The sequence below is a fragment of the Colobus angolensis genome, unplaced genomic scaffold (assembly GCF_000951035.1).
Source record: "Colobus angolensis palliatus isolate OR3802 unplaced genomic scaffold, Cang.pa_1.0 Scaffold53, whole genome shotgun sequence".
In the NCBI taxonomy this organism is placed as follows: Eukaryota; Metazoa; Chordata; class Mammalia; order Primates; family Cercopithecidae; genus Colobus; species Colobus angolensis.
This window is the reverse complement of record NW_012118821.1, coordinates 13044035-13053859: the sequence shown is the minus strand read 5'-3', so window position 1 is coordinate 13053859 and position 9825 is coordinate 13044035. Positions and strand designations below refer to the sequence as shown.

Genomic DNA, 9825 nt, shown 5'->3' with positions numbered 1-9825 from the left:
AGATGCAGAAGCTCAGCTCACTGAGATGGAGCATCAACCCTGCACACAACAGGACCCACGGAGGCTGACATCCAGCTCACTCAGATGGAGCAGGAGCTGTTGAAGGCTGTTTTGGCCCAGGACTGGAGCAAAAGGCGGTGGTCCTGAGGCTTACAGAGCAGACCCTATGGCCACATGCTTGGACTTAGGCCTCTGCTTGGCTGCCTGAAGGCTGCAGGGAGGTCCTTCTCTGTCCTCGAGTTCCTTTCAGGGCCTGTACCAGGGTCTGTGCCAGTCAGTGCCTCCCCTGGCAGGTCTTGTGCAATTTCTAATGACAGCAAGATTCGGAGACTATAATAGCTGCAGCTTCCCCCAAAGTGAGGAAAAATCTAACTGTACAGGCTGCTGTGAACCTGGAACATGAGAGGAAGAGGAGCTAGGAAGCTGACTGGGCCGATGAGGATGCTTGCTGTCAATTGTTCCAGCCCCACTCGGAACAAACTGCCGCCAAGGTGTGGCACCCGCAGCCTGCCTGGGTCTTGCTGCCCCATCCTGCTGTCCCCATGCAGTGACAGGGCTTGGAGACATCTTTGCACCATCCCGGGACTGGGCAGCGCCACCCCCTGGGTCCTCTTCTCTGCCCTGGCTCACTCCCTTCCTGCCTCCGAGAACCCTGCATGTGGAGTCCAGCCCCGTCCTCCCCAGGTCACGACTTGCTGGTGTGGACGACCTCTCAGGCTCACCTGCCTCCTACCAAGCACACAATCCCCTCCCTGCCAGCCCGCCCTTCCCTGATCCCCAAAGGGAAACAAACAGCAATCCTCTTCCCTCCGCAGACGAGGGGCTCAGGAAAGCTCCATGCCTGGTCTCCTCACCAAGGGTGAGATTGTGAACACAGAGCCCTGACCACTCCCTCCACCTCCCTCTGGCCCAGCCTGTCGATGCCTCCCACCTTCCGTGTCCATTCTCCACGTGGCAGCCGGAGCCATGAGCTGAAAGCACAGGTGTTCCTGGCCTGTCTCCTGGGCAGACCCCGGACGATGCCCATGCTGCTCAGGAGCTGGAGCCTCTGCACGGCTGGGGCCTGTGCGGTGCCCTGCCACCATCTCTCTGCACTCATGTCCTGCTGGGCTTGCCAGGTGTCCTTCTGTCCTGAACAGGCCACAGGGCCCCAGCTCAGGGTCTGTCCAGTGGCTGTTTCCCTGCCTGGCAGACCCCGATCCCTGCAGGGTTCCCTCTTCCTCTCATTTGCCTCAAATGTAAGTGCCCATCAGCTGTGAAAGGGTCCCTGCTGCTGTGCCATGATATTCCAGCAAGCACTGCCCTGGCACCACTCAGATGACTTAGATGCTCAGTAACTTCCTGTCCCTATGTGGCTCCTTGATGGGACGCGAACCCAGGGCTCCACGCCTACACACCCACAAACGCGGCACGCAGGTCCAGGAGGCTCCCCTGTTGGACCCAGGTCCTGCGTGTGGTCCCATGGCAGCTGGGAGGATTGTGTGCAGCCGTGGGGGCCACTGGAGAGGATGCCAGGGAACCTGTGCCTGGTTTCTCCTGGGCTCCGTTCCCTGTGCCGATCTTAATCTGTAGCTTTTCACAAGGGTAACCATAGCCCTGACTGTGAGAGCTGCTCTGAGTCTGGGAGTCCCTCCAGGGCACGGGGTGGTCCTGGGGACCCCTGACTTTCTTCACATTCTTGAAATCAGAATGCATTTTATAATAACCATTCTTTCGGTATGAGAGGGTGTAGATAAAACCTATGACGCAGATAACTTCTCTTTACTCCTTAGATGAGGATGTCTATTAGCATGGCTAGTCGCTGGTTCTCATGGCTTCAGTACGGAGGGGAAGGATGCACTGAAAACGTGTTCTGGTTAATGTGGTCAAAGAAGGGTGCTCCACCGAAGTCCAGACAAGGAAGCCTGAAGTTCTTTTCCAGAGAAAAGATGCTTGGACCTGACCGGTACATCTCTGATGACAATTCTCGTCTGTAAGCATCCCACTCGGCAACACTGTAGCTCCTTACCCTGCATTCCACCCCCGGCCCCCACCCCCACTTTTTAACATTTATTATTTTGTAAGGGGAGAGAACATGTTAACATTTCCTTGTACTTTATTTCTCACAGAAGCTAGCCATTCAGGCTGCATATTGCTTTCTGATTTGATATGCAGTATCTGTGCAAGGGGACTTTCTTCTACTGGCAATGACACAATTGCATTTGTTTGTTGAAACTCAGCACCAGATGCTGCAGCAAAGGGACCTGCCAGACAAAGGTGGAGCTAAGTTCCAGGTGCTCCTGTTTCCAGTTACAGTAAGAAGCAAAATAAATACCATTTTTTGGGGGGAGGGGAAGAAAGCATACTACATATTATTAAAGATATATTTTATTGTATAACAATCGATACACGTAAGGTGTCACAGGTTTGGAATGTGAAAAATATATTTTTATCACAAACCTCCTTTCCTGTACTTTATCAGTAAAAACATTTGTTCTACTTAAACAGATCAAGCCCTCCAGTGAGTCATCCATGTTTATGGAGCCTGAACTCAATGTGCTCTGTGCAACCCCCAGGGCTTTAAAGTGGGATTGCACCTGTGCTTTCGTAAATTACTCAACTGCTGATCATTTTGGCCTCTATGACTTTCCCTAACATGAGGACAACGTATCAAGACAATTGTTAACAATGCACTTTAAGGCACTGAATAGAAACTTACTACACAGTTAAAAATAAAGTGAAGGTTGTTTTTATAAAAACAAAATATAACTGTTCCAAAACACAGACACACACACAGATACTGAGTGAAAACCAAAGAACACACGTCATGGTTTCACACTGACATGTCATCAGCATCAAATTCATGCAAAGCGAGCAATATTGTTTGCTACTTCATCGCAGGCAAACTGAGATTCAATCACGTGGCCCCCTGTGAAGTCCAAATAACATACAGATGGTGTATTAGTCTGTTCTCACACTGCTATAAAGATACTACCTGAGACCTGGTAATTTATAAAGAAGAGGTTTAACTGACTCAGTTCCACATGGCTGGGGAGGCCTCAGGAAACTTACCGTCATGGCAGAGGGAGAAGCCAGCACCTTCTTCACAAGGTGGCAGGAGAGGCAGTGACAGCGGGGGAACCCGCCATCTTTAAAACCATCACATCTTGTGAGAACTCCCTCTCTATCACGAGAACAGCATGGGGGAAACCACTCCCATGATCCAATCACCTCCCATCAGGTCCCTCCCTTGACACATGGGGATTACAATTTGAGGCGAGCTTTGGATGGGGACACAAGAGCCAAACCGTGTCAGAGGGTGAAAATGTTGTGCTAAAAATGCGTCGTCTCTAGAAACTCCCGGGTTTGTTTTCTGTCGGTGAAGTCAAGTCTCTACACAGCGGCCCTGGACAGTGCCGGGGAAGGACGGCACATCACCTGAACCATCTTCTCTCAGCCACAAAGGCCTGAGAGGGGCACGAACTTGGCTGCTCGCCTCTACACCTCCACGTTCTCTTCCCAGGCTTGTCTACTCAAAGATAACTGTGCCAATTACGTTTTGAATCAGTAACTTTCAGAAACGCACGATTAGGCATGCTATCAGATACAATGCACAGTGAGTATTCCCTTCTTGAACACCTATTTTTAAATATCTGGGTCTCCAACCACCTTTCATTCTTAAACCACAGGTCCAGATTTGTCAGGAACCAAGAGCCACTGGGTAGGAGCGATTTTACAAAGTGCATATTGCAAAGTGACAGTATGCCTGTCCTAACAGAACTGGGAGCATTGTGTTCTCAAGCACCTAAATCAACAGAACACCAGGACATTAGGAAAGACACGCTTCTCCATGGAGTGCTGACTTCAGGGCTTCCATTCTGTTTTCAGTAAAGCAGCTGGTAACTTTGTTAGAGAGGGCCTAGCCTCTTGAGAATTGGTTCATCAAACTGAGATACAACGTATTTTCCAAGAGCTTCCTTCCAAGGTCTCTCCGCCCCACTGCTGCTGACATTTCATGTCAAGTCATTGTCTGTGGTGCAGCTGACCCAGGGACACGGATTTTCTCCATCACCCCTGGGATCCACAGAAGCCAGCACCACCACCCCCTCCAGTGACAACCGTCTCCAAATTTTGCCCCATTTCCTGGAAGGTGAAAACACCCTCACTGCGAACCATGGCATGCGCTAGAAAACACAGCACGTGGAGGCGGGGACGGTGCCCATGCACAGGGTAGCACTGTTTATTGTTGTATTTTATATTGTGTATTTTATATTTATAATTAGTACTAGTTACACATATGACATGGACTTCTTCAAATCAAACTCCCAGGTATGAAGCTCTGCAGAGACCATTCCCACAGCCTGACTACAAACATCAGGCGCCTGAAGACGCACGTCCTGATGGATACATTCAGTGCTGGCTGAAAAGCCGACTTCAGTGTGTGCCTACCACTGTGGCTATTTAAATAAAACAACAGTTTTTCAAACCACGGAGTCAGCTGGAAGGATGCCCACGCCATGTGCACTGTAGCACTGGGAGCAGCCAGGGTGGACGGGAAGGACGCAAACTCCAAGCAGCTGCTGCCCCTCAGTCTTCTTTCCTTCTCCTTTTCTTCTCCTTTCTTCTCTCTTGTACATTCTTCAGGTCAGTCATCACATTCAGAGTCTTCCAGACCCACATAATCTAAACACAATTGTTTGAAACACTGTTTAGATTTGAAAAACAGACACAGGGAGAACAACAACTGCAAGTGTCATCTACATACCACAATGATCATGGCATTCACCAGCAGCGGGGCTGAAAACACTATAGAAATGAACATCCCCCTGGAGTCGAAATACTGGTATTTTGAAAATAATCTGTTTAAAAAACAAAAACAAAAAATTACTAGGCAATACAACCAGAAAGTTCTAGTGACACTGTTTATTTAACTAAGACTCTGGAGAGAGCTGATGTGGACTGAGGTGGGGGCAACCCCCTCACTGGGCCCACCCTTGGGAGCAGCCGTCATCTCCACTGCACTGTCCCGAATGCTCATTATGAAGAAAACACACTGGGTCACAGGACAGGGAGACACCACCCAGCCGCACGGGGAAGACCCCGAGGCCTCCCACAGCAGGGAGACACCACCCCGCAGCCCCTCTGGGTCAGCAGCACATCTGACCTCAGCTGGAAGACACTGATGACTTGAAATCCTTAAAACCAAAAGAGTAAACGTCGACAATCCCCGTAAATGAAAAAGGGACAGCAGCTGCATCTGCTCCACTGCTGCACTGGGAAGGAGTGGTGCCGGGCCCTTCCATCCCTTTGGTTCTCACGGCAGTCCTCCTCTGTCAGTGCCAGTGCCTCTTTAGCAGAAGAGACTGAGGAAGGCGGAAGATCTCCACCTGCACAAGGCACAGCGCCAGGGAGGGCAGAGGATCTGCATGTGGGTGTTGATGATTCTCACAGCAGCCAGCACGGAAATGCCGTGAACAAAGCTAGTCATGGTGGGCAATGGGTCAGCGCCTCATGACCACAGGGCTCCCGCCTTGCTGGTGCTTATGCTCTAGACCATGGGAGGGCCCAAAGTAAGAGGCAGCCAGTCTGAGCATGCGGCGAGTGCTGCTCTAGAGAAACGTGAAGCCTGTCGGGGGTGAGGGGTCCTCATGGACTCGTAGGCACAGCCATGAGCGGCAGGGACAGAGCTGGCAGGAGGCCGCAGGGCATCACTGCAGGAGTCCGTGTTTACTCCAGGTGACCTGAGGACACTCTGGAATGTTCTGAGGGGCAGTGCTTGGCTCTGAGGCCCACGCTTCCCCAAGACGCCCAAGAGGCTGGGCAGTAGGGGGATGGCTTAGGGACTGCTGCATGTCAGCGAGGGTGGGGTGAAGGGCGTGGGACACGCTGGGCTCATGGTGGCCGTAAAGGTGGAGGGACGGAGCTTCCTGAAAAATGCCCTATTACGTCTCTGGTCTAAGAAGCTGGAGGGAGAAGCCACCCCTATAAACAGAGGGGAGCAGAGCAGTTGTCCTGAAGTGTGAATTTTGAGACGTTTGTTAGACGTCCTGGTGCCCAGTCCAACAGGTGGGACAGGCAGGAAACCCAGCACTTTTGAAACCAGGAGATCGCGGAGAAGCACAAAGACAGGAGGCTGCAGCCAGAGGGAAGGGAGGGGCCAGGAAGGTGCTGCACGCTGCAGCTGGGTGTGGGAGGGCTTCAGGGAGGACGAGGACACTGTGCTGGCCTCTGGACAAGGTCGGGGTAACCAGGGACTGAGCACCACTCCTGGGACTGAACCATGTGGAGGCCCTGCGTCCAGGAGGAGAGGCGGGGTCCCCAGGGAGCTGCTTATGGCTAAGGAGGGGGCACGGAGGAGGGAGGAGAGAGACAGCACTGTGGCTGCAGGAATGCTGTCCTGGAGGGAAAGGCTGGGCAGGCAGGGGCAGGGCAGGAGGAGGCCCAGTCAGGGGAGGGCTCGGAAACCCAGGCAGGGCCTGAGCACAGGATTGCAGGGAGTGCTCAGCAACCCTGCGGTGAGGCCCAGGATCAGCGTTCAGGGCTTATGGGCCACGAGGCCACAGTCTCAGCTACTTCCTGCTCAGAGTCTGGCAGTTTTACTTTTTTTCTGTTTTATATTTTAAAATGTAAAAAGCATTTTTAGCTCACAGGTCACTCAAAAACAGTCAGTGAGGCCAGGTGGGTCTCATCTGACAGACACTGTGTGGTTCGCCCTGGGCAGGTGCTGGGTTCCGAGTTCCCCTGGGAGGAAACCAGGGGTAGAGGAGGGGGCAGAGGATGCAGGGCCGGGGCTGCCAGCGGTGCCCCCGACATCAGGACGCAGGTGCCTCAGACCACCCAGAAGCCCCCTACTCAGGTCCAGACTCCCCATGGAGCAGCCACCCTGCAGTCCAAGGGGGAGGGCACGGCTGAGGCCAGCACGGACCACGTTTTCTAAAACGCTGCAGTTTCTATTCTGCAGCTCAAATTCCCACAGTCACTTCTCTGGCTCTGCCATCAGAGGCCTCAGCCAGCACTGTCCCACAGTGCTGTACTCAAAAAGGGCCGCTCTGGCACTAGTAAAGCATTTACAGAGTCGCCCTGGAGCCCACAACTCTGGACGCATGGGCACGGGGTGTGCGCGGCTGCCATGTTAGGATTCATTGTCTCCTCTGCGAGACCCACCGGCTGTGGGGGCGTTCCCAGGGACACCCCTGCATGGACCGGGCCACAGGCCCAGGGATGGGCTCACCTCCAGTTCATTGCAGCTGCCTCATTGATGTATTCAGCGCAGTAGACTAAGATTACTGAAAAAAGGTACAAGTCACGTTAGAATTTAGATGACTTGCTATTACTTGTTATAAAGTTATACATTATTTATAGTAGAACCCTGAATAGAAATGTCACTTTAATTTTAAACATAAGGTCACGTAAACATCCTAACACTGTCAACTTGTGGGACTCACTCATTTAGCATAAAGAAAACCAAGGCCAACAGTGCTCCAGTTCTCCAGTGTTCTATGCTCCAGTCAGAGCCTGTGCTCAGGTTAGCACCTGCAGAGCCACTGCAGGAGCTGCCCGAGGCCCCAGGCTTCACCCAGGCATGGCTGGGCCTCACACATTTCCCCACGGACAGCAGTCACAGATCAGCCTCACAGGACCCAGCAGCAAGAGCTGACAGCCATGAGACCCAGAGCTGACAACCAAGGGCTTTTCATGCTCACACTTCCCGGACTGCCCTCGGGACACTGCGACTGAGATGACCACAGGAGGGGAGCAAACAGCTTTGGGGTGCTGCAGGCAAAGGCACAGGAGGGAGGGCAGGGGCCAGTGGGGGCAAGGCGAGGCCTCCATGCTCCCAGGAGCACAGACTTTCGGGACTGGCCCTGGGTCTCCAGCTAATTTATGTGTAATGCCGGGACTCAAACCCATGAGAGAGTGACCCATGCTACCATAAAATTAAATAAAACATAATTCAGCAGATTAAGAAAAATGTGATGCTTTAACTTCTAAGGTAAATCAAAATGTAAAAATCCTTTCATTCTTCTTGATTCACATCAGTAAGCAGATTAAACTAGGGATTAGGGTGAGCAGTCCCTCCACTTCCTCCCTTCAGGAATGGACTCAATAAAGCAGAGGAAAAGGAGGCACAGGGAAAGAACCAGAGGGGAGTGGGGGGGGAGGAGGGAAGCAGGGAAGGAGGGCGAGGGGGGAGGGGGGGAGGAGGAGGAGGAAGGTCAGAGAGGGGCAGGAGGAGTAGGACAGCCAGACAGACAGGTAGACTAACACAGGAGGTGGCGGGCATGGGTGCGGGGAGGAGGGTGTGGAGTGCTGAGGTTACAGGGGGAGGGTGGGGAGGGCGGTAGGCACAGGAGGAGGGTGGGCAGAGAGGGTGCCACCAGGTGCTCCTCTCCAGCTTTTCCTGAAATGCACCCTGGAGCAGAGTCTGAATCTTGAATCTTGATGGTGCTAGTTATAAGCTGTGTAGCTGAGGGAGTCAGAACCTCTGTGTGCTTCATTTATAAAAATGGGCAAATAAAATTCAACTCTTAGGTTGGTTTGAGAAATGAATCACAGGAAATGTAACGGCAGGCAGCACAGTGTCTAGTATTACCCCGGTGTGAAAGCAGTCATCCTTCCCCTTATCCTCGAAAACATCAAACCCTTGTGCAGTTCTCTAGCTGACAGAGCTGTTCAGATCCAGGAGCTCAGCTGTAGAAGCTGTCACCTTTCTTTGAGGTGCCTGCCTCAGGGCCTCTGCGTGGGGCACCCGCTCCCGCCCTCTGTCAGCATCTCATTGCCTGGCTCCTGCCTGTGCACCTTTTGCCCCTGCGTCCGCAGGGGACTGTGTGATTTAAATTAGACTGCTCCTCCTGTTTCACTGTGTTTTTGGCTTTTCCATTGCAACACTTGTCACTGTTGATAACAACACAGGTCTGTGATGAAGCACTGGTGCTGGTGTCCCCCAGGCATCTGTGGGAGGCAAAGGAGCCCTGTCTGCCTGGTCCAGTCCAGCACTCCTCAGGGCACCCTCAATACAGAGCTTGCTCTGAGCACCTCACTTGTACAGGCCCCTGCTGTGATACAAACACTCATCACTTCTCCAGTCTTTCTAAGATCATCTCTTCTTCGGATTTCCTGTTTGCACACAGCCAGCTAACTCAAGTTATCTAAAATTAGTTATTTTTAGCTACCAAGAACATCTTCAGTGTCTCCCCAATGTCCAGAGTCAAGAGGAGCCTGAGCCAGACCTCCAGGCCCTCCCCGCCTCTTCTACCCACAAGTGTTTGTAACGCTCAGCACCAGAAGTGCTTAGGTTCCGCAGAGCTGGCAGTTTCTCTGCCTCTGACCCACACCTTCCATCCATCTCAGTATCTGCATGTCAGGCTGCTGCCCTCCCAGGGCCGTCACCTGCTCCCTCTCTCCTTATTAACATTTTACTCACTCTTCACACCCTGTGCCATGATTTCAGCTTTTCTGAATAATCTTTCTCAGTCATCCTGTGCAACTCCCTAACTTCTCTAAGTTCTGTAGCCCTTATCCTTGAAACCAAGTTGGGCAATGCCTTATTTTATGCACAGAACTTTTCTTTCCCGGTTTGCAATCTTCCTCCCAACCAAAGCAGTGCATGAGCAGAGCTGCCACCAAGGACACATCTTGTGTAAACAACAGCACTTCCGGAAACCCAGCTCTCCCGTGTGCAGCTGGTGCCCAGCACCTCCCTGGTAGGCAACAGGAACTCAACAGACTCCTTTCAACTCTAACATCCAAAAAGTACTTTCCTTTATAGCTTCCAAGAGAGAAAAATGGGAGTGCCCTAGGAGCAGGCAGCTGACAGAGGGTTGGGAGGTCTTATAAAAATATGTA

At 52.2% G+C, this 9825-nt stretch overlaps 1 protein-coding gene across 3 annotated transcripts in view; it reads right to left on the bottom strand.

Moving 5' to 3' along the window:
• Positions 1–2807: 2807 nt before the first annotated feature.
• TMEM18 (transmembrane protein 18) overlaps positions 2808–9825 on the bottom strand; it is a 9667-nt gene continuing 2649 nt past the window's right edge. For 2 of the 3 annotated variants that reach the window (XM_011960965.1, XM_011960967.1), the window contains 3 exons: positions 7211–7265; positions 4745–4838; positions 2989–4662 (listed from right to left, as the gene is read on the bottom strand). In XM_011960965.1, the coding sequence (XP_011816355.1) occupies positions 4567–4662; positions 4745–4838; positions 7211–7265 (245 nt within the window). In that variant the 3' untranslated portion in view covers positions 2989–4566. Of the gene's footprint in view, positions 4663–4744; positions 4839–7210; positions 7266–9825 lie in introns of all 3 variants that reach the window. The other variant, XM_011960966.1, reaches the window with a different exon arrangement.